The sequence below is a fragment of the Rhinatrema bivittatum genome, chromosome 3 (genome assembly GCF_901001135.1).
Source record: "Rhinatrema bivittatum chromosome 3, aRhiBiv1.1, whole genome shotgun sequence".
Lineage (NCBI taxonomy): Eukaryota > Metazoa > Chordata > Amphibia > Gymnophiona > Rhinatrematidae > Rhinatrema > Rhinatrema bivittatum.
In genome coordinates, this window is record NC_042617.1 from 68,130,245 (window position 1) to 68,155,527 (window position 25,283).

At 42.6% G+C, this 25,283-nt stretch overlaps 1 protein-coding gene across 1 annotated transcript in view; it reads left to right on the plus strand.

Annotated features, from left to right (window-relative positions):
• SLC3A1 (solute carrier family 3 member 1) overlaps positions 1 to 24,256 on the plus strand; it is a 72,899-nt gene extending 48,643 nt beyond the window's left edge. Inside the window, exons 6-10 of the mRNA XM_029593338.1 lie at positions 5,950 to 6,074; positions 7,751 to 7,952; positions 10,934 to 11,116; positions 21,700 to 21,816; positions 22,979 to 24,256. Of these exons, the coding sequence (XP_029449198.1) occupies positions 5,950 to 6,074; positions 7,751 to 7,952; positions 10,934 to 11,116; positions 21,700 to 21,816; positions 22,979 to 23,419 (1,068 nt within the window). The 3' untranslated portion in view covers positions 23,420 to 24,256. The remainder of the gene's footprint in view (positions 1 to 5,949; positions 6,075 to 7,750; positions 7,953 to 10,933; positions 11,117 to 21,699; positions 21,817 to 22,978) is intronic.
• The last annotated feature ends 1,027 nt before the right edge of the window (positions 24,257 to 25,283 follow it).

Below are 25,283 nucleotides of genomic sequence, written 5' to 3' on the forward strand. Positions count from 1 at the left end.
GTGTGCAAAAGTATAGGCATCTCTGGTCAGATTGTATGTTTCAATGAACCTCTAAGCGAACAGAAGTTGACAGTCTCTACATAGTACAAAGGTAAACACAGCATCTTTCTGCAATATTTAATGCTAAATTACTATTTGCTGATTTTAACATTTAAAATTATAAAAAAACCCAAAAGTGAATATGGCATCTGCAAAAGTTTGGACACTCTTCCAGTAAATTTATTATTACTTTTATTTAAAAAGTTAATAAGGCCCAAAACGTTGATTGATTCATTAGGTCTTCTATTATTCAGGTGAAGAAAATTCTATGGTTTAACAAATACTCTGACTCAGATTGGTGTTCTGTCTACTTTCAACAACCATGAGCTTCTCTAAGGAGCTGTATGAGGAATTTGTAAATGAAAATAATTCACTCTTACAAGCAGGGGAAGGCTATAAAAAGTGCTCTAAATGCTTCCTGCCATCAATTTCATCAGAAACATTGTTTTTTTAAACTATTTAAGAAATCACATACAGCCAAATCCACATGAAAATACATCTAAGCTCTGAGTGTTATACAACATTGCAAAAACAAAAGGGGTAGATTTTTAAAGGTGCACGCACATGGATGTGCCAATTTTATAACATGCGCGCGCCAGCTCCAATTAAGGAGCGGACTGGGATGGAACTTCCCTACCCTCCCCTGTCTATACTCCCCCTCCTCCCCCCTTCCCCTGTCCTTCCCACCCCCTAAACCCTTTTTCCTACCTTTCCATTTTTTTTGTTAAGTTGCTTACTGCTTCGTTGGAGCAGAAGCAACATGTGCGTGCCGGCCGACTGCCGGTATGCGCTTCCCCGGCACAGCAGCAAATGGCCCCCGTACCGGCCGCCTCCAGCCCCGCCCCTCCCCCCCCCCCCCCCCCCCCCTCCCCTTTCCTTCGGCCCGACACTTCTGCGCGTAACTGGGCCCTTATGAAAATGCACACTGCGCGCGCAAGACCCAGCCACGTGTGTAACTCCCATATTTTTTTTTTTGCGCATGGCCCATTTAAAATTTACCCAAAAGAGAACATATCTAGATCCTTCACACTGTAGGTATCTACATATATCAAGCCGTTTGTGGTATACTGTAAAACCTCCAGTATCATTCCCAGATAATTATACTTAAACTTGTGATCCATTAAACAGTAATGTCACTTTTCAATAACAGGAATGGATTGGTAGAGGGGGAAAGAGAGAGGGAGACAGACTGGCAGGGATGGACTGGTAGAGGGAGAGAGGGGACCAGTTGGGATGAACTGTGGAGCAAAAACAAAGAGCGAGAGACTGATGTGGAAGTCGGAAAGAGGGATGTTTGAGACAGGCCCACATCACTAAAGGGGGAGGTGTGGAAAGAGGTTTGGTGCACATATTTCTCTCCCAGCCCCCACCCCTAACATGGTATTTTTTGAAAATTATTATTTTTAAAGAAAATCACCTGTGACAGGGGAAATCACTCTGTTAGTTTGATCTTGACAGGGGTCCAGTGGCTTTCTCCACACTTGCCTGTTACCAGATTCCATATATGCAGACACAGGACACCCATAAAGCAGGAGGCACTACTACAAACATTTTGTACCATTACCGCAAAGTGCTGAGCGTTCATGTCAGTGCTAACTCTAGACAGAAGAACAGTCTAAGTAACCAAAAAAAACCCAACAAAATCCCTGGCCAGTTTCATGCATTAAGTAAAACTACTACGAAACTTATTCAAGAGCATCAATCAAAAATTCTTCTATATAGGAGTGGGACAAATCTCAATATAAAACCTGCAGCTCATGTTCTTCAGTACCCTTAGTTCACAGAAACTCCCCCAATAAAGGGTGCAGAGCAGAACAAGGGCATTTCCCCTTACCACTCACCATAAAAAACAATATTCCAATTCTGTTGTCACCTCAGTAACAGCAACACAAACTCCCTGCACTATCAGGAACATTGTATAATACAAAATCCTGCAAGAAACATACTTGGAATCTATATGAAGCCTGCCATACCCTAACTGCCAGACTCAAACAGTAGCCACCTTGCCTATGAAAAGCCGACACTGCAAATATTACAACGGGCCCTAAAATCACCAATATACCTCCAATAAGGAAAACAGAACAAGTCAGGCTGCTATAGAGCCCTGTATAGAAACTACATGCTACCAGAATACCTCGCCTAAGTCACATATGCAGACCACAGACCGACTTTTGCCAAACTCAGAATACAGAGATCAAAAATATAAAAACAAACATGTAGTTAAAAACTGAACTGAAAACTGCAAGAAGCCAGACTCTCTCTAGGGATTGCAACAATGGAAAAACAGAAACATCGCAGTTCCTCATAAAACATCAAATACAGTCAAGAAATATTAAATAGCAATAATAGTAAAACCATACTAATGAAAAGAATATTTCAAAACTGACAGATCTCGTTTAAGAATGTCTCTGTATCCAATAATCTGCTGTAAATAAGTTAATCTCTGCTTTTGGTATTTTATATTCTGTTGTAAATAACTTGCTAATCAGTTTTGGTTACTCCTCTCTACCTTCTTTGCTGCTCTCTTCTTCCTCGCTGTCTATCCCACCCTCCCCCCGCTCCCTTTTCTCATGCCTGCTCCCTCCCCCCGCTCCCTGTTTTTTGTAATTCCATCCTGTCTCAAGTTTATTGTGAACCGGCGTGATGTGCCACACGAACGCCGGTATATTAAAAGCTGTTAAATAAATAAAAATAAAAATAAAATAAAATAAATCTAGTAATTTAAAACTCATAAATAATTTTTAAATTTCCCAAACCAATAATAAAATATTTCAAAACATCAAACACATCAAATAACAGCCAATAATTAAAACTAATAAGGATTTTAAAATTCCTCATTCTCCATAATTGAGAACTTTTGATTTCCAGTCACCCTGAGATTGCCATGGATTATTAGGGATGGGAAGGAGGTTCACAAACTCTCTTCTCACTCATTCACACACACATGCTCTGCTCACATACACACATACATACATTTCCTCTTTCTCATACACGCTCACACAAATGCATTCCCTCTCTCATACACACATGCTCTCTCTTACACACACTCTCTCATTCACATGCTCCCTCTCTCACACCTTCACACGTTCCCACCAACACATACACTCTCACACAAAATGCTCCCTCTCTCCCACGCACACTCACTCATACAAGTTTCTTTTCTCTTATGCACACGGGCTTTCTTACACACACACACACCCACCCACCCACCCACCCACGCAAGCTCCCTCTCTTTCATATAGGTACTCTGTCACACACATAGGCTCATGCACCCTCTCTCTTGCCTGGGCCTCTCTCTATCTTTTTCCTGGAGTCTGCAGGGGGAGAACCACTCATCTAAAGTATGCAAAACAAAACCTTGATAAGCCTGAATCTTTTTGGAACAAAAGTGCTTTGGACTGATGAAATTAAAATTGAACTGTTCGGCCACAATCACACAAGATGCATTTGAAGAAAAAAAACACTTGCCAACCATTAAGCATAGGGGTCATTCTATAATGCTTTAGGGTTGTGTGGCAGTCAGTGGCACAGGAAATATTATGTGAGTGGAAGGAAGAATAGATGCAACAAATATCCACTGTATACAAATACATCTTAGGCATATTCATTGTGGGTATCCTGAAAACCCAACTGGCTTGTGGCATTCGAGGACCAGAGTTGCCTTATCCCTATCCTAGAAGTTAATGTCCCTCAGTTAATGAAAAAATTGAAGCTGGATTGAATATTTCAGCAAGACAGTGATCCAAAACATACCTTAAAATCATTCATGAAGTACTTATAGGAAAGAAAGATGAAGGTTTTGGAATGGCCTTCACAGTCCTCTGACTTCAATATTGATGAAAATCTATGGGGAGATCTCAAACATGCAGTAAATGCAAGGGGATCTAAGAATATTTCTGAGCTAGATGTGTGTGAAAAATTCCAAAAGTAAGAATGGAAAGTTCTTAGCTGTCTATAGGAAATATTTGGAAGTATTACTTCTCCCAAAGGTAGTGTAACAAAGTACTGAATGAAAGGGTGCACAAACTTTTGCACATGCCATATTCATTGTTTTCTTATTTTGAATCTTTAAAAAACTGCAAATGGTGCAGTAATGCGTGCTCGTAGCTCTATGTAGTAATGTGGGAACACTTGTGACTGATTCTTGGGAGAAAAGCCTTTCTTTTTTGAAAAAATGAATAAATTAGTGGTCCGGAAGTTGATGTGAAGGTGGGTAGAGCAATATCTCACCCCTTCATGATCAGACTCTGATCACCTTTGAGAGCGTGAAATACAGATTGGCGATTCCGCGTCATTGAGAAGTTGCCTTCTCTCTATCAGTTCTGTCTGCCAGTTGCCTGACCTGCAAAAGCATCAAAAAAACTGGTCTCCACACCTCTTAACTCCTGCCCTGACCCAGGTGCTAAAAACCCGCATTGAAAATTCCACCCTAACCCCATCTCCCTGCTAGCGCAGCTCCCTGCATTGCCCATGATTAAATAATTGCCTCCTTTGCATGCCATTAGCATGCATTCGCACGGAACAAGCCGAGGGTTAAGGGGTTTATACTCGCATTTTTCCTGCACACAAACCCTTATTACATATTCGTTTAGGGTTTGTGTAGGAAACCGTGTGTATGAATGCATGCACGGTATGTGCTGAAACCCGTGGCAGCTTTACTGCTGCTTATTACATTGGCCCCCATATGTGGCCCTTTTTCCATTTTTGAGTGTGCTACAGAAAGTTTGAAATATGTTGTTTTTTTTGTTGCATGCCGCCTAGATTTCTTTTTGGAAATATGTGACTTAGAAATCTGAACAAATCAAATAAATGGAGATGTGCATGGAAAAAATGTTCAGTTTGATTTGTTTCATTTCATTTGCCATGTTAATTTGTTTCATTCATGTATTTGCTATTAAAATCAATGAAGTAGGTGATGGGTTCCTGTTTTGAACTCTAACACTGGAGTTTTCTATCCAAGTTCAATGAAACTTGCAGGCAGGCCTCAGCAGCAGAGGAAACCGCACCCCAAGACACCAAGAGTGGGGGAAAAGTGGCACCAATAATAGCATGAATAGAGGGAGAAAGCAGAGCGAGCAGTGTCATGAACAGCCCGAGGCACCATGAGAGAGGCAGAGTAGAATTAGCAGTAGCAGGAAGACCCCAAGGCACAAAAAGAGTAACAAAATACCAAACAGTATGGCGTGAACACCCCAAGGTACCGTGAAAGAAGCAAAGCATCACAGGAACACTCCAAAGTGGTACCAACAGTGGCATGAAAATCCCAAGGCACCAAAAGAGGGGAAAGGCAGCAACAACTGTGGTAGGAACACCCCAAAGCACTGAGAGAGAGGGGAAAGCATCACAAATACTGACTTGAAGTCAGAGGAAACTCTGGAGGAAGTCTTTAGAGCTCCTGCTGTGTAAATCGATCATTGGTTCTGGATAGGGCGTAAAAGACTAATTTGAACCATCTAGTATCGGAAAGATGGTGAACTTACTATCCCTGGGCAGGGCAAAGTCAGAGGGGTTTCCCTGTGGCATCATTTGGGGAAGGAGCCAGGGATCAGGTTTGGAAATTGATTTCCCCTTTGCCATGCCCTTGCTGGTGCCAGTTCTTGAACTGGGGAATGGGGTCCCCAGAATGCCAGACTCCCCTGAAAGCAAGGAGAAAGGAGCATGATAGCAGGAGCAGTGGCTTCAATATGCCAAGTCACTGAGAGAGAGCATTGCTTTGGTTTTCCAATAAACTTTAATAAAACTGAACTAAATGAATAAAAAAAAGATTTGGGTATTTTCAGATGCCTCGTTATTTTGGTTTGGTTGCAACAAACTAAACTGAAAATCAACTCATTAGTTGTGTTTTCCCATTTGGATTCAAATGAATACACATTGTTATAATTAATGTCAGTGATATGTTTATTTTTAAAGGACACAATTATGGCCTATTCAGATCTTTTCCATGACTATACCACCACTCAAGTTGGAATGCATGACATAGTTCGTAGCTTCCGCCAAATCATGAATGAATACAGTAGAGAACCTGGAAGATACAGGTAATTGAATTATATGCTCTTCTTCTTGCAGTTTTTTGAAATTCCATGGAATTAAAATGACACCATTGCACAAGTAATTTTTTAATGCAAACTGTAAGAAAACAAGCATGGGTTTACAATGCATTACTGTATGTTGTAGACCACGATGCTTAAAAATAATCATTTTCCATGTGTAACTATATTTTTAGTGATTATATATTGAACAACATACAATTTTTATTGATATTTGTAACATGGAAATTTCAGGCCAAGGAATAACTGTTAAAAATGAACTAAGGCTGTACTAAAGCACACAAAGAATTGATGGATCAGTGGAACAGTAATGTATAAATATGGAAGTTGTGTGTCACTGGCTTAGAAAGATAGTAATTGTATCAGATACCTTCAGGACAGACAACACAACAGCAACCTGAAGAGCCACTAGATCATTTTTCCATTGATGCAGTAGGTGGGATGCTGAAAATAAATGCTAGGAAAGGGAACTACTGTAGCAAAAGACCTGTTTGGTAATTCAGCCATGCCAAAATATAGGTAGGAGAGGCAGCAGCCCAAATTGTGCATTCAGTGGTCTGCTGGCACAAAATGCTTAACTAAATCAATTTGTGAACTGATTGTTCCAGCATAGTGTGAAGGCCAAAAGCATAATCAAGTTCAAAAAAAGGATGAAATAAGTTTTGCTTTTCTTTAAATTCTAAGGTTAATCATTTTTACTGGTTGAATTTTGACAGAAATAATGCACATCCCACATTTTACCTTTTTAACCCCCCCCCCCCCCAAATACAACCCTCAGTCATCTGTCAAGAAAAGCATGGCATAAAGGTCAAATGTCACATTCTCCAATAAAAATCAATCTAAGGGATGAAATAAATGTAGAGAGCATGGGTCAAGCAGAGACTATTAAATATAACAGTTGTCAATATAATCCCTTAATCAGAACTGCTGAGCATTGGAAGGGTATGACGGGGCATGAACTAGTCTACACAAGCCCTGCTTCCTATAAACAGCCTCAAAGCATTCAGTACTCTAGGTCTTATATTCTTAAGATGGGCACTGAGACAAGGATTGGTTCAGAATATGTGCCATAAAATGATTGAAAACAATGGTTTCCAAACCCATCCTCAGGGACTGCCAACCAGTTGTGTTTTCAGCATGTCCACAATGAATATGCATGAGATAAATGGGCATGTACTGCCTCAGTTGTATGCTAATACATCTCATGCATATCCTTTGCAGATAGTCTGAACTGACTGGCTGATTAAAAGGTTGCTGAAGCAAAAAAACACTTTGAATAATATGATGCTGCAAAACAAGAAATTAAGTTACCAGTACATGAGATGTGACTCATGGGCAGCCTCAATAGGGATGCCAAGCAGGGCAGATTTCATGGTATTCATTGTGGGTAGTCTGAAAACCAGACTGACTAGGTTGAGAACCAGATCCATGAAGGCCAGTAAAGGACAGTCAGGGCAAGGCCAGCAAAGAGCCAGGTGCACAGGGTCATCTGGAATGAGCTATAGTCAGAAAGACAGTCTGAATAAATGGTGATGTAATCTGGGTGACGGAAAGATAGTTTTGTAACACATCCTCACAGAATATCTGCTTGCAATGATTTAAACTTAAAAGCATTAGGAAAAGTAATCTTTATAAAATTTCTAATTGTGGTTATTCTCTTAAAGGTTTATGGGTACAGAATCCAGCGATGATAAGGCAGTTGAAAAGACGATGATGTATTATGGAACATCTTTCATCCAAGAAGCAGATTTCCCCTTCAACTTTTATCTCTTTCAGCTGAATGAAGGAATTTCAGGAGATTCCGTCTCTTCCCTCGTAGAGTTATGGATGAAGAATATGCCAAAAGGAAAATGGCCTAGCTGGGTTGTAAGGCTCTGGACATGCATAATAGATGACGCTTTAATGGAGTCTGTAGCAATTCAAATTATTATATATATTTTTTTGTTACAGTGGTCTGCTCCAATAGACTTCCAGCTCAATAGGAACTAGAGTTGGAATTTGGCACGATAAGCCTTCATTCGTAATTTTTTCCACCTATTCTATATTCATGCATCAGTTTACTTTATTCCAGTCATTACAGTGACAGTCCACAACTTCGTGGGGAGGAGGAGAAGGTGTGGGGCAGAATTCTACAAATATGGGCCCTAAATGCAGCAACTAGAATTTGCCATTGTGCATTAACCATGGCTTCTTTCTGCCTCTGCAGTATTTTCAACTTTGATGAACCTGAGGTGTTAAAGATTCAAGTTGAGAACCAAACTTTGGTTCTTCTGCTATACAAATTCTTAAAAAAAAAAAAAAATAAATAAATCTTTTTTTTAATAATGTGCATACCATTCGAACACAGAGCACACTATAGCACTAATTGTAATTAGTCTCTAACAATCAGTTGTACTTATTTGCTATATTGTGTAGCTAGACAAATAGCATACCAGTGCATCCTTCCAACTACCACTACTATGTATGTAATAGTATGTAAATCAATACCCCCCTCCAGTGTATTGCTTCCCTGGTTTTGTTAAGGGCTATGCCCTAAAGTTAACTGTATTTATCCGTTCTCTGTAAGGGCTTCGCCCATAAAGTTCATGTTTACTGTGAACCGATGCGATGTGCGAACGGACATCGGTATATAAGAGACATTAAATAAATAAATAATACAAATGTATTGCCAGTAAGAACATAAGATGTTGCCTTACTGGGTCAGTCCAAGGGTCCATCAGCCTAGCATGCTGTTTCCAACAATGGCCAATCCAGGTGGCAAGTACCCAAACATTAAATAGTCCCATGCTACTGATGCTGGTAATAAGCAGTGGCTATTCCCTAATGGCCAAATTTTTATTCCCCTGCGCGCTTAAAAAAACATGCATAGTTGTGCCTTGCTCCCATCATGCGCATCTTCAAAAGGGACCAGCCACGCATGTAACCCTGTTACGTGCTGAAATGCTGGGCCCTGATAAAGGGGCAGTCTAAGGGGGCAGGAGGCGGCCAGTACAGCGGCCATTTGCCGCTGTGCCAGGGGGCACACGCAACTTGCTACAGCTCCTGTTGAGGTGCAAAAGGTTAAAAAAAAAAAAAAAAGGGGGATTAGATAGGATAGGGATTAGGGGGTGGGGAGGAGAAGGGAAGGGGAAAGAAGGTTAGATAGGGGGTAGGGAAGTTCCCTCCCAGTCCGCTCCTTAATTGAAGCGGACTGGGAGGGAACTGGGGAAGGCCGGGATGCGTTGCCACGTGGGAATTGCGTAAATCCTTCCCCCCCTTGTGCATGCACTGCCCGCACATGCGCGTGGCCCAACGATTTTATAACGTTATAAAATGGACGCGCGCGCTTCTTTAAAAATCTATCTGTAAGTCAACATGGTTTAATAGTATTTTATGGACTTCTCCCCCAGAAACTTATCTAAACCTTTTTTTAAACCGAGCTACACTTACTGCCTTAAACACATCTTCTGATAGGGATGTGCAGAGGGACCGCATACGTTACATTCGGTATTTGTATTCATGGAGGGGGGGGGGGCAGAAACATTGCATTCGACATGGGGGGCCGATCCGTTCATGCGTTCCATTCTTACTCATTTCCCGGCTAAAATTTAATTAACCACAACCCCCCTCCCCCCCAAGACTTGCCAAAACTCCCTGGTGGTCCAACGGGAGTCCAGGAGCCATCTCCTGCACTTGGGCCGTTGGCTGCCAGTAATCCAAATGGCGCCGATAGCCTTTGCGCTATGTCACAGGGGCTATCGGCGCCATTTTGAATACCGGCAGCCGACGGCGTGAGTGCAGTAGATGGCTCCCGGACCCCCGCTGGACCACCAGGGAGTTTTGGTAAGTCTTGGTGGGGTCAGAAGGGTAGGGGTTTTGTTTAAATTCGCTCCTTTAGACTGCCGAATAATTCGGTGAAGATTTGTTGTATTTGTGGGAATCGCGATACGTTTCGCTTCCCCACGAATATAACGAATATGGCCCTATACGTTGCGGATTGCCAATACGTTGCAAACGAATGTACACCCCTATCTTCTGATAATACATTCCAAAGCTTGTGTGCTGAGTGAAACATGGTGTGCCTCTTAGTCCTTCTATTATCTGAAAGAGTAAAAAGCTGATTCACATTTATCCATTCAGGTCCTTTCACAATTTTATAGCCCTTTATCATATCCCCCCTCAGCCGTCTCTTCTCCAAGCTGAACAGCCCTAACCTCTTTAGCCTTTACACATAGGTGAGCCTTTCCATGCCCTTTATTATTTTCGTCACAATTCTCTATACATTCTCACCAGTATATTTATATCTTTTTTGAGATGCAGTGACCAGAATTGCACACAGTACTCAAGGTGTGGTTTCACCATGGAGTGATATAGAGAGGCATTATGACATCCTCTCTTTTATTCACCATTTCCTTCCTAATAATTCCTAACATTGTTTATTTTGCTTTTTTGAAATACGGTTAGCTCAGGCTATCGTTATGGATAGCCACATTTAATATCTACTATACAAATTATATAGTTGGGACACACAAAACTTAAGGCAACACTTTTGATTGTTATGTTTTTCTGTATGTATGTGAGTGCACTGGTTCCCTTCTTTTATGTCCAACACCCTCACTGACCTTTTGCCTGGATCCTCCCAATCGCCCCCTCCAATTTCCTTCTTCCTTTTGGCTCTTGTAACTTTCTTCCTTTCCGCTAGCTTCTATGGTTCTTTTTTTTTAATTCTTTTCATTTCCTGTTAATTTTGTGATTTCTCACTCAGCTCCTTCGTTCCAGGGTTCCAATTACTAAGCTTTTTCTCTCTAGATCCTCTGTTTTCTCTCGTGCCTGGCGGATTAATGTATTAGGTTTTATTTTCTGTTTAGGTTGGGAGCCCCAGCAATCAACGAATTGCATCTCGTGTTGGGAAAGAATACATCAATGTAATAAATATGCTCCTGCTAACCCTTCCTGGGACACCTATCACATATTACGGGGAAGAAATAGGAATGGAAGACAATGCTGTGTCACGGAATCAGAGTGAAGGACTTTTTGGAGAACATGATCCTGTAAGTGCTAGATACTGTTATAAGAAAAAAAAGTACATATATTAGCAGTTTACTTTCACTCTAAACTGCGCTCCTGTCTAGTTTGCAGACGTTTGTTTATTCTATTTAAAACATCACGAACAAACAGGGAACTGTGGCTGACCACGGTGTGGTTTCTGCCACCATGAATGCCCAGGAATCTTTACAAGACAGGACACAATCTTGCTATACAGGTTCGTCAATTCTGAGATTCTAGATCACCCAAAAATCGATGAAATTCTTGCTTGGAAAACAATACCTAAAGGTACTCATTCAGTGCCTAATGTACTAAGTAAGGTTTTTCTCCCATTTAGTGTCTGTGGATAAAAAACTTAGTAAATCAGGTCCTGACTGCTTCTAAGACATGTCCAGCTGCTTCTGCATTCAGTTCAAACTATTTCTTCTCACTCTTTTCTCTTTTCTCTCCACCTATGCTTCTCCTCCTGGCCTCCATACATTGAACAAGCTGTTCTTATTTAATGTTCACTTTTTGTTGTCTTATAGCCAGGAAGTAAATGTATTAAATCAGTATTTGCTCCATATATCCACACATCCTACCTCTCAACTGCCAAGTGAAAATATATTCTAGAATTCCTTAAAAAATGAAGTAGAAATAAAAACAGAATAGCTTGGTTGGATAAGCATCCACGGCTCTAATAAAATCTGAGATCCAAATGTCATTCTTCTAGTCCTTGTTGTCCTTAGTAGGTTGTAACTTCTGACAAAAGTATAAATCATCATTTATTTATATCACACGTTACATCACATTTGGCTTTACAATGTGCACAGTATACTTGATCTGATCCCTAAAACCCCATTTCCTACCTTTTTTTTTTTTTTTTTAAAGTGTGGAACTTACTTTATCTGAACAGATGACATTCCATGCGCCACCAGCTGGCCGGCGTGCGGTTCCCCGGGATAGGGCCTAATGGCCGCTGTCCTGATCTGCCCCTGCCCACCGGCCTGCTCCTTTCACGAAGGCCAGCACTTCCGCCTGTATCACGAGCTATGCGTGTGGCCAGGCTGTTGCAAAAATGTGCTTGATGTGCGCATGGCCTGGCCACATGCATATCCCATTTTTTGCGCACGCCGGGCTTTTAAAATTTGGGCGATAGAGTATAACAGTAATTAAAAATTCTGCAAGTATAAATGATATTGGCATGTTTAAGCCACTGTGTCGGTGGCTTAAACCCACCGACACAGTGCTACTGAATCAACTTCCCACTCAATCCTACGACGTCTTCTCAGCCCCGAGACCTAAAAAAAGAGGCGGAGGCCTCCTTTTAGCTGCTAAAAAAGGATTAGGGCTAACCCTACAAACTACAATCTCAACATCAAAGCTCGAATTCTCCATCTTCAAATCTGTACATCTTCAAATCGGCCTTATATACTCCCCTCCAGGAACCCTAGAATCAGACCCCTCGCCGTTGATCAAACTCATAACCAAACATTTTAACGCCAACAAACCAACCATAGTCTTGGGAGACTTTAATTTACATGTTGACGCCTCTCCTCAATCCCATAATTGTGAAACCTTCCTCTCCTCACTTAGTCACTTGGGCTTCTCACAAATCATAAACAGCCCTACGCATAAAGCAGGCCACACTCTGGACCTCATCTTCATCAATGACAGTATCACCATTATCTCCAATTCCACCTGCTCCCCAGTCCCTTGGTCGGACCATAGAATCATAACAGCACTAGAAATCAACGAGCAACCACCTATTACCTACCCTAAAACCACCATCCAATATAGGAAACTCTGCCTGCCAGAACTACTCAGCGAGCATCTCTCCAAGGAATTATCGCACCTGGACCTTTCAGACGCAAGCACAGCTACCTCCTCCTGGTTTAATATCACCAGCAAGATTGTGGACCAAATTTGCCCTTCCACCACCAAAGTTCTTCAACCCGCCCTAGAAAACAGGAAACCTTGGTTCACACCAGAGCTGAAAGCGCTCAAACAAGAACTAAGAAAAAAAGAACAAAGATGGAGAAAAAACCCTTCCACCACGACACAAGCTACCTACAAATCCCTCCTCAACACCTATAGAAACACCATCCTCAGAACAAAGAAAGACTTCTATTCTAAAAAAAAATCCACAACTTCATCTTTGATTCCAAGGCTCTTTTTTCCTATGTCTCAACACTCACCAAACCATCCCCCCCTATCATCCCAGACAACCAAGCTCTCAACAAAGCAAGCGAACTGGCCAACTACTTCAAGAAAAAAATCACCACCTTGACTGATCCTCTCTCCACACTCAGTCTCCCACCTTTTTCGGCACTTGTGACCCTGCCTCATCCAACCACAAGTCTGGAAGCATTCGAGCCCGCTTCCTCTCTCGAGGTAGAAAATTTCCTCAAGAACCTCAAACTGTCCTCCCACCCCTCGGACCCCTTACCTACGAACCTCCTCATCTCCGTCATGAACACTATTTCCGAACCTATCGCAGATATCATAAATATCTCCCTAACCCAGGGCCTAGTACCAAACCAGCTAAAGCTTTCAATTCTTAAACCTCTATTAAAAAAAACCAAACCTACCACCCACGGACCCAGCCAATTTCCATCCCATAGCCAATTTACAGTTGATTGCCAAACTGATGGAGAAAATAGTGAACAAACAGCTCTCGGAATACCTGGAAGAAAACAACATACTCACCCCGACGCAATACGGATTCCGTAAAACTCTGAACACTGAATCCCTCCTTCTATCACTCACTGACACCATCCTCCTGAACCTTAAAAATAGTCAATCCTACCTATTTGTTCTGTTAGATCTATCCTCAGCCTTTTTTTTTTTTTTTTATAATTGAAATTTTTATTGAAAGTGTGCATACAACAAACAACCATTGCATAAACGAGTGGAAAATTGACAATAAAAATAGATTACCAAAACAATACAGTAGATAGTCTCCGGTCTACATTCCTTCAAAATACAATGCACATATCTGTGATGATCCCCTCCCTCCCCCCTCCCTCCCAACCCTCCAGTAGCAAAGAAAACTAGATAAACACTCTGTAGAAGATACAGGTAAAACATTCCAGCGGTGGAAGTGTCATGAGAACGTTAGGATAATAAGGTGCCTGAGGTGTTTCGTCTCGCCAGCCAGTCCCTATACGGCCGCCACACCTTCTGAGATGATGCCACCTCACAGGCCCGAAAGGTACTCACACTATCATGCAGTATACTGAGGATCTGCAACCTGGCATGTATCCTTTCCACAGCTAAGGGACCTGACTTCTTCCAATCCCTGGCAAGCTGGCATTTTGCAGCTGAAATAATGCAATTAACTAGTTTCCCTGATACGACAGGGAGATCAAATGGGAGATTCAATAATACTTGTTCTGGCGTAAGAGCTATCTCAATCTCCAAAATGTCTTTGATAAGTAAAGTCAAATCAGCCCAAAATTGCTTTATATAAGGGCAATCCCACCACAAATGGTAGAATGTTCCTTCCTCCCCACATCCCTTCCAGCATCTGTAATCATAGGTAGAGTTGAACTTATGTAACCGGGATGGCGTATAATGCCAACGAAATAAGACTTTGTACCTATTTTCCATAAGCTGGGAGTAGGGCAAGCCCTTTTTAGTGCTAGCGAATATCTGATCCCATTTTCATCCGACAGAGATCGGCCCAAATCCCTCTCCCAGGCTTGCATATATGAAGGTTTGATGTTAGGGTCTTTGTTAATATGGTTGTAAACCTGGGATATAGCTTTCCTCAAGGTATCCGCTTGATCACACCAGGACTCAAATTGCGTCTTGCCAAGCAGCAGATCCCTCCCCACCATCTCCGCTTGAAAAAAATGTCTAAGCTGCAAATAGGAGAATACATCCCCCGGTGGCAAATCATATACCTCCCTCAGAGATTGAAAAGGTATAATTCCCTCCATGCCCCATAAGTTGCCAAAGTTTCTAATTCCTTTCTCATACCAGCGCCGAAAGGCGGGAGAAACCATACCCAAAGGGAATTTAGAGTTCGTTTGAAAGCTGGAACTATAATAGTACCGTCTGTCTCCAGTCAGCTGTGTCTTCCATTTGTCCCAAACTTGGAAAGAATAAATAGTTGGAGCTGTAGCCTGCCCTAAGGAGGGACGTGTTGTTTTGGGCTGCCATATCAGGGAACTAAGCGAAGTGACGCCAGCCAGCGCGCGTTCTATTACCACCCATTGTTTCTGTTCCTTAAGTCTATGCCAGTCAAATAGCGCCCTCAACTGGGATGCAACCAGGTACCATTTCAAGTTGGGAACTCCCAAGCCCCCCCGTATCCGAGGGCGGTATAGGACCATTCTGGAAACCCTCGGAGGGCGTCGTCTCCAAATGTATGAAAAGATACGCTTCTGCCAGCCATTTACCATAGCATCGGGGATAAAAATCGGGAGCGCCTGAAACAAATAGCCAAGCTGGGGAAGGACATTCATTTTCACTGAAGCTATTCTCCCCGTCCAGGAAAGGTATAGTTCAGACCAGCGATCCAAATCAGCAAAAATGTTACGCAGAAGGGGAGGATAGTTCAGCTGGTACAACTCCGCGGGGTCTTTACTAAGATATACGCCTAGATACTTGATTTTAGAGGACGCCCATCGGAAGTGGAACTGCTGCTTAAGATCCAGAAGCTCTGAACTACTCAACGTAATATTAAGAATCTCGGATTTATCAACGTTAAGCTTAAAACCCGAAACTCCACTAAAGTTACCCAAGGCATCCAAAGCCCCTTGTAAGGAGGTGGCGGGGTCAGTCAGGGTGAACAAAATGTCGTCAGCAAACAAGGACATTTTATAAGATCTATCCCCGATCTCCACCCCCCGGATCCGCAATGTGTCCCGCACCGTGATAGCCATCGGTTCCAAAAACAAGGCGAACAGTAATGGCGACAGGGGGCACCCTTGTCTGGTTCCCCTCTGAATATTAAAGGCATCAGAATATATCCCATTAACTTTTACTCGGGCCGTAGGGTTTGTATACAGAAGCTGTAACCAGGTTAAAAATTTTTCCCCGAAATTCATGGCACGCAAAGTCTGAAATAAAAACTGCCAATGCACCATGTCGAAAGCCTTTTCCGCATCTACTGCGAGTAAGACCATCGGCTCCCCCTCCTTTCTGGCCCACCCAATTAAATCTACTATTTTGCGGATGTTGTCTGCTGCCATTCTCCCCGGTATGAACCCCGCTTGATCAGTATGAACCAACTTGCTCATAACACCATTCAACCGATTGGCCATAATTTTAGCTAACAATTTCAGGTCAATATTGAGAAGGGAGATAGGCCGGTAAGACCCACAATGTGTAGGGTCTCTACCTGGTTTCTCAAGAATGGTGATGCCAGCTTCATTGGACCCGGATCTCAAGGGTTCACCATCCCGTAGAGAATTAAAGAGCTCTCGCAGTAACGGGGTTAAAGAAGCAGAAAAGGTCTTGTAATATTGAGGCGTATAACCATCTAAGCCCGGAGCTTTATTAGCCCTAAGGTCCTTAATAGCCCACTGGATTTCCAAGGAGGAGATCTCGTGATCAAGCCTACCCCTCTCCTCCGGAGTCAAGATCGGAAGAGATACTCTACTCAGGTATTCCTGAATCTGCGTATCGGTAATATCGGATTCAGCTGTATACAAGGTTCCATAAAATTCCTGGAACCTCTTACGAATATCTGGGGGAGAAGTTAACAGTTCCCCTCCAGCGGACCTTATCCCCAGAATCTGATTCTGTGCTTGCCGACGTTTTAGGAATCTGGCCAGTAGTTTCCCAGACCTATTCCCCCACGCGAATCGTTCCAAATTCAGCATTTTTAATTTGTCCGTCAGCTCTGCAGAAGCCAATGTTGTCAATTCCTCCCTGGCCTGTTGTAATGAAGCATAAAGCACCGCCGATTGCGTGTGTTTGTGTTCACGTGCTAAATGCTCAATCTTCTGAAGAAGCTTCTGCTTATGTGCCAATTTGGTACGCTTTACATAAGCTCCCCGTGAAATACATTGGCCCCTCACGACCGCCTTCAGGCAGTCCCAGATCAAGGTAGGCGCCCCAGAATTATGATTAAGATACTCTTGAATACCCTCAGTGATCTGCTGGCGAAAGCTGTCATCGCGTAGCAGAGTATCATTCAATTTCCAGATTTTGATGCCAGAGGAGGCATGCACCCCCCTCAACTTTAAAGTTATAGAGGCGTGATCAGACCACGTAATAGATTGCACATCTACATTCCCAATTTTGTCCACCAAAAATGTATCAATTAAAAAGAAATCAATACGGGAATAGGAGTGATGAGGTACAGAAAAGAATGTATACTCCCTTCCTGTTGGATTCCTCTGCCTCCAAGGGTCCACCAAATGCCATTTAGCCATCAAAGATTTAAGGCATTTGCGGTGAGGTCGAGAGCCTTCCTGTACCCCCTTAGAGGTATCGAGAAGGGGGGTTCAAGGTTAGATTAAAGTCACCCACAACTATAAGTAGACCCTCCCCCTCCTTGTCCAAAAGCCCATCGATCTGAGAATAAAAGTCTCCCTGATGGGTATTAGGGGTATAGATATTCAATAGGGTATATGTGGTCCCCTGATAATCAAAACAGACTAGCACATAGCGACCATTCTCATCAGCTATCTGCTTATGTATAACATAGTCCTCCCCTCTGCAAAATAGAGTACAGACCCCAGTATATTTAGCCTTCGGTCGGGCTGCTGAAAAAACCTTATGAGTGAACATTGGCCAGTGGAGCACATGTTCATATCTTTTTGTGAGGTGAGTCTCCTGCAAGCATACTATTTTGGCACCTAGAGATTGAATATCATGACGTAAGAGATGCCGTTTCCGTGGCGTATGGAGCCCCTTAACATTAAGGGAGAGAATATGTAACGCCATGAGAGAGATTGTACAGGAACTCAGTGTGCACCAGTATCACAAATGGAGAAAACCATAAACCCTGTATGACACAAAGCATCCCTCCACTCCCAAATCTCACACACCCAAACTCTCTGCATGATTGAATTAACCTGTATTTGCCATTAATCATATCCAGCTTATGGTCCCATGTATCCCCACGTCCCTTAACCCTCCCCCCTCCCCCCCCGAAGTAATTGCGCCAGACCCTCATGGCGCTTCTGCCGAAGCAGATGAGACGCGTGAAGTCCCTGTAGCGGCCCCTCGCCACTCCAGTGCCCAGTATCATAAACTATAGATATAGGAATCGAGCTGCCCCAAGTCAAATAATTTCACAACAGCAAACCCCGTCTGCAGATGCAACGGGTAACTCAACAAAAACAGTCAAATGAGTATCTCCGTTTCAAGTGTGTCCTCACCTTCAAGCCCTGGTACAAAGTAAACTGCTGTACGAATAACTCACAAAACACTCAGGGGGAGTCTTTTCAAGTGTCTCCTTTCTTCTCCCCTGGCAAGAGCTGGTTACTGGCGTTCCTCCGCAGCCGGCGACCACCATTTTCCACCCGCTGCCATCTTCTGACCTCCGGTCTCTCCCGCTGTTGCTGCGTCGCTGGAACCTGAACTGGAAAGCCTGCAGTCTTCAAGATGGCCGCCGCATCAGAAATGTTAAAGGCCTTGGATGTTACTCCTTGAATGGTGACTGCGATGCCCATCGGAAACAACCAGCGATATCTGAGTTTCTCCCTACGAAGCACCATTGTGATGGGTTGGTATTCTTGCCTCTTTTTTAAAGTAATAGAGGAAATATCAGCATAAACTGCAATTTGATGGGATTCCCACTGCCAAGATTGCTGCTTACGCGCAGCAGCCAGTACTTTTTCTTTAACGGGAAATCTCAAAAAGCATGCTATGATATCCCGCGGTTGATTGGCCCCTCTCGGACCCAGGGTTCGGTGCGCCCTTTCAATCTCTATGTCAGGTGTAGCATCCATCGATTCCCCCGATGTCTCCGGTGATAGAAAAAATTTGCAGAGGGATTTCACCACCGCCTCACAATCAGCATAGGGTTCGGTCTCTGGAATACCCCGGAACCGCAGGTTACACCTACGACTCCTATTCTCCAGATCCTCTAATTTTGCTGTGACCTCCACACATTTTTGACTTAAAGCAGCCTCTTCGTCCTGTATTTTATCCAGGCGTATCGCCTGACCCTCCAGACGGATGTCACACTCATCGACCCTCTGGCCAATGTCCGCCATATCTTCCCGCAATTCCGCCATTATCGCCATCATCTCCTGCTTATTAGTTTTCATATCTTGGCGGAGATCCTGGAACCATCAACGAAATTCATCTCGGGTAGGAAGAGAAGTATCGTGCTGCCCCATTTCAGAGTCGGAATGTTCATCCTCCCCCATCGCCGTGACACTCACGTCCGAGGCTTCAGGGCCCTCCTTAGGCTCTTCCTCATCTTTCCCCTTCGCATAGGTATACTGCCTCAAATCGGGTCCTTTTCGTTTAGATGTCATGTCTGGGTAGAGAAAGGTTTACAGGAGACTCGTCGGAGCACGGAGGAAAGCAGATGGGGCTCTATTCTCTGCAATGTTAGCACTAGGCTCTCTGGAGCTACCGATTCAGGCCGCCATGCAGGTTCGTGACGTCACCCGTCTCCCCTTTCCTCAGCCTTTGATACGGTTAAACACGCAATTCTCTTGGAACGTCTAGCAAACATAGGCATCAAGGGTCCTGCCCTCAGCTGGTTTAGGTCCTTCTTAGACAACAGGTTCTTCAAAGTTAGGATAAATAATAAAGACTCTCCACCTGTCCTCTCTGACCAAGGAGTCCCCCAAGGTTCCTCCCTCTCTCCAACTCTGTTCAATATATACCTTCTCCCGCTCTGTCAGCTACTCACCAATCTTAAGCTAACTCACTACCTATACGCGGATGATGTCCAAATTCTCATCCCAATCACAGAGTCCCTTCATAAAACCCTGTCTCATTGGAATGTATGTCTACAATCAATCAAGGACCTACTCTCCAGTCTTAGCCTAGTTCTCAACTCCAATAAAACAGAGATGCTCATCATATCGCAGGACGACACCACTATCCGGCTCAACCCTCCAAGCTCCTCGCAACCTGCAACCACTAACTTCAACCCTTCATCCGCCGTCAAGGACCTAGGAACCTGGCTAGACAACCAACTTAAAAAAATTTAAAAAATAACACCATGAAGGAATGTTTTCATAAATTGCAAGTCCTCAGAAACCTTAAACCTCTACTTCATTTCAACGATTTCTGCCTTGTACTACAATCTATCATTCTATCTAAGATTGATTATTGTAACTCCCTCCTGCTTGGTATCCCAGCTAACTCCATCAAACCACTTCAGATGGTACAGAATGCCGCTGCTAGAATCCTCACCAACTCCAAAAAAAGAGACCACATCACCCCGATCTTACGTTCCCTACACTGGTTGCCTGTCAAATTCAGAATCCTTTTCAAAGTTCTCACAATTATTCACAAAGCGACGCACAACCTCGCCCCACTCTCGCTAAGCATCCAATTAAGATCTCACACATCAGCCAGACCCATCAGATCCGCTTACAAAGGCACACTGTGCGCCCCACCAGCGAAAACCTCAAGAAGGAAACAAGCTCTATCTACAGCAGGCCCTCACCAATGGAACACTCTCCCTCCTGACCTTCGACTGGAACCATGCCACCCAACTTTAAAAAAAAACCTGAAGACTTGGCTCTTCACCCAAGCCTTCCCTGACACCTAATCTCTGCCTCGGACTGTTTTAACAGCCGTGCCCCTCTCCATCCTTCCCTCATCTGGGTGTCTGCGATTTATTACCCCTTCAGCTTCCATGAAGCTTTCTACTTCACCTTCATTTGTCTTCTGTTGCCTTTCTCTGGTAGTAACCCCTCCTCCATTTCCTCGTTGCGATTCCGCAGTCTGGTCTCACATTTGCTTGCTGTACTTTACATCCAACTCTAATACCTGCCCCCTGCTATATTTCCTCTCATTTCTAGATACTAACTGGTCCAATTCTTGTATTCCTCCCTAACAGTTGCACCAATTTTACCCGTTGTACCAGCTTTTGTCAATTCTTGTTTTTTCTGTTATCCACTCCGCCTGCGAATGAAGTTTTCTACTGTTTTGTTTTCTATTGCTCTATGTACAGCCCATGAGCAAAGTTAATGTACCTGTTGTACCAGTTTGTGCCAATTCCTGTTATCTTCTGTATTGGTACCGCCTACGAGCAAAGTTTTCTACTGTTCTTGTTCTCTACTGTTCTATGTACAGCCCATGAGCGAAGTTAATGTTTACTGTAAACAGAGGTGATCTGTATCCCATACAGGAACCCCAGTATATAAAACCTAATAAATAAATAAATTATACATACGCACACAGAGCAAGTGTCAAGTGACAGCTCTTATTGCAATGATACAAAAGCAACTGTAATACAGTAAAAAAAAAAAAAAAAAAGGGTGAAACTCTTTAGATAAGCAGCCTTTATCTTTAGAGTAGTATCTGCTGGTTGAATGGGAGCAAAAGTGAACGAGAACAGGTTGCAAATGAGTTTGTGTCCCAAAGAATTTTGTATTAAAAATGGATTTTTAAAAAAGGGAGATCAGTCTGAGTTTAATACTGTTAAACATATATAATGGTGGCATTTGCCTTTTAGAGTGAAAATCCAGAGAAATCACCAATGCAGTGGGATACTAGCCAGAATGCTGGCTTTAGCCAGGCCAACACAACCTGGTTGCCTATTAACCAAGACTACCCAACTATCAATGTTGAGGTAAGCATTTAAGAAACATGTCAGAACCATAGTTAAAATGAGGGAAAGGATGTGCTTTTAGTTTTCACCTCATTCTCTATGCTATCCAAGGGAATCCATTAAGATTTTTTCTGCCCAAATGTGTCAAATAGTTTAAAATAAATAAACAAAAGTGAGTTTCTAAGTAAGACAAGGAAGAATCGGAAAGGTCAAAGGTTTTTTTTTTTCCTTTAGCTTTATATTAAAGCATTCATCACCTCATGTGGGCATCCTCTTTGGTCTTTTTTAAGTTCTTGTTAGCTTCTGGTTCTGGCAGTGATGGCCCTCTGCAGATTGCAATTGGTCACTGAATCACTGTCCTTTCTCCCTGAGCTCCCAGCCCATTTGGACCTTGCCACAATGCTGCTTCACTGTTCTTTCTGAGGGGAGAGGAGGGGAAAGTGTTACAAAGCTGAGAATACCAGGGGCCAGAGGTAGGCAACTTCAAACCTTGAGGGCCACAAAAGGATCTGGTTTTCAGGATATCCTCAACGAATATGCACGAGGGATTTGCAAACAATGGAGGCAGTTACACCTGTTGTGGCACTCGAGGACTGGAGCTTTCAAGGCTTGCTACGGGCCCTTTTGTCAACTCCCTTTTAGGTGCCTGGGCTCCAAACCTAGGGGCCCGAGGCTGAATGCTTTCTGGCAGTTTAACAAACTGTTGGTGGTAAGGAGAAACTTCTGCTGAGATTTGGTATATTTTAGGAGGAAACTTCTGCTCTCCTCCGCTCCCACCCTTCAAAACAAAAAACAAAGAAACACAAAACCCCCCCCAAAAGAGCTGGGTTGTGTGTGGCATGTGTACCTCTTTGCCTTTTCTTGACATTGCTGCTAAATTCATCCATTCAATGAGTAATGAAAAGCTTATCTGCAGTTCTGTTCAATTTGATTCGAAATGTGCATGAACCAGGAAATTTTCACCTGCGTAATAGCATCAGAATAATACAGAGATTAAGAAAACTATAAAGGAAGTTGTTAGCATACTTTTATCTCCAATTTCAGTCTGAAGTCTAATTTTATTTTGGACTGGTAGCAGATAAATACCCTCACATGCTTATAATTTTCAGTACTTGACCCTCTAGAGAAGTAAACCAATTCATAACCACTGCTAAATGAATAAACTGTTATAAATTTATTACAGGTTCAAAAGAGTCTACCCAACTCAACTTTGTATTTGTACCGGGAGTTAAACTTGCTTCGCCAAGGAGAGTTGCCTATTCAAAGAGGGTGGATGTGTCACATATGGAATGATACCAATATTTTTGCTTATGTAAGGGAACTTGATGGCTTAGATAATGTATTTATGCTCGTGCTTAATTTTGGAAGTACATCAACCATAAACATGAAAGCAGCAATTCCTGAACTACCGGAGTCTGCCCAGATAAGACTAAGTACCCAGTTCAGCAACAATGGCAAAAGCGTAAATACTCGCACAGTTAGAACCGAGAGAGGAGAAGGCCTGGTTCTTGAATACAAAACAAGCAACCCACTTCACAGGAATGAAAAATTCAAGGATAAGTGCTTTATTTCTGAAAAAGCCTGTTATTCTAGTGTCATAAACCTGCTGCACAGTCAATGCTAGGCTTCTACCACAGAGGTGAGCAAGTTCAAGAAGACCAAGATACAGCAAAACAGAATCAAAATATCAGACCTAACTCTAAAAGTCAAGGACACACTCAGCTGAAGCAAACATTCAAGCTGGTTCAAACCTTTGATGTGGCCGAGGTATGTACTGACTAGAAAAAGTGGCATTGGCCAATCAGTTTGGTTCAGTTAGTCTCTTCTGATGAAAGTGTACCCAATAAGTGGTCACATATTGAAAGTTCAGTTTCAGTCATTTGGAACAACCAATTATTACAGCTCTTGTCCTTAAAAACTGCACATAGCACTACTCAGTGAACTGAAAGCTGAAAAGGTTATTGAAAAGTTGTTTTGAATGATGTAGCTTCACTTTTTCAGGCAAAGGATAGAATTGTAACCACCAAATTTTGACCCCAATTAGGCTTTTTCTTAGATCTTCCCTTCAGTGAGCCAAGTTGACCAAGGGGCCTAGCCTGGTTTTCCCCACACAGATGTATAGACAAAGATCAGTAAAAACGAGAATGATTGACCCAAGCTATTCACCTATCCAAGACGAGCCCAAAATTGTCTTTTGTATTCAAAGAACTCTTTTGAAATTAATCCATCCAAATATTAAAAAAGTAACAGATGATGGCAGGAAACTACCATTATCTTCCCAGTAATTCTGTCTACACCATTAAGGATACTTTCCAGTGCCACCCACAGAGTGTGACTATAAGATATTTTGCTTCTTGAAATCATCTAATTAATGAGAACTTGTTACTTGTGTTGAACTCTCTTAAATGTCATGGTATAAATAAACAGATATTAATCCCCTACTGAGAAGTTTGTTAATCTTTAATAAATAAGGGTATGATTATTAAAGTTCAAGGATACATATATGCTACATCATAACTTTTAATGGAAATGTCATCTTTTATGAGACCATAATCAGCTGCTGGTCGGCTAGGAAATTTAGCAAAATAAACTTAAACATAGAAATGACGGCAGAAAAGGACCAAATGATCCACCCAGTCTGCCCAGCAAGCTTATGCTTATGCCAGTATCTGCTGCACTGTGCAGGTTTACCCCCATGCTTATCAGTTTACCAGACCATAAAAGTCAGGGCCCTCAGATGCTGTTTGAATCCAATTTCCCTTAACCGTTGTCATGAAAGCAGAGAGTAATGTTGGAGTTGCAACAAAGCATCACGCTTAGAGATTAAGGGTAGTAAGCACTGCATCAGCTAGTTACCCCCATGTTTATTTGTTCCCCAAACTGTAAAAGTCGGGGACCTTTATTGGTTGCTGTCTGAATCCAGTTTCCCTTTTTCTCACTGCCTTTGACACAGAGAGCAATGATGGAGTTGCTTTAACAGTATCAAGACTTATTTGTTAAGGGCAGCAATAAGTCACCCCCATGCACACTTATCTTTATTTCAACCCTCTAGCCTTTAGGGATCCACAGTGTTTATCCCATGCCACTTTGAATTCCTTGACTGTTTTCGTCTTCCCCACCTCTTCTGGAAGAGCATTCCAGGATTCCACCACCCTCTCTGTGAAGAAACATTTCCTGACACTGGTTCTGAGCCATCCTTCCTGGAGTTTCTTTTCATGACCCTAATTCAACTGATTTCTTTCCAATGGAAAAGGTTTGGCTATTGTGCATCATTAGAACCTTTCAGGATTCTGAAGGTCTGTATCATATCTCCCCTGCACCTCCTTTCTTCCAGGGTAATTCTGGATAATTTAGCTGGGATATTCAGTGGCATAGGAACATTGATGAATATATCTGATTATGTTAAAGTTAGCTGGGTAAGTTTTATCTGGTTAACTTTGGGACTGCTCTTCAGTTATCCTAAAGCTATCCAGCTACGTAGCCAGATT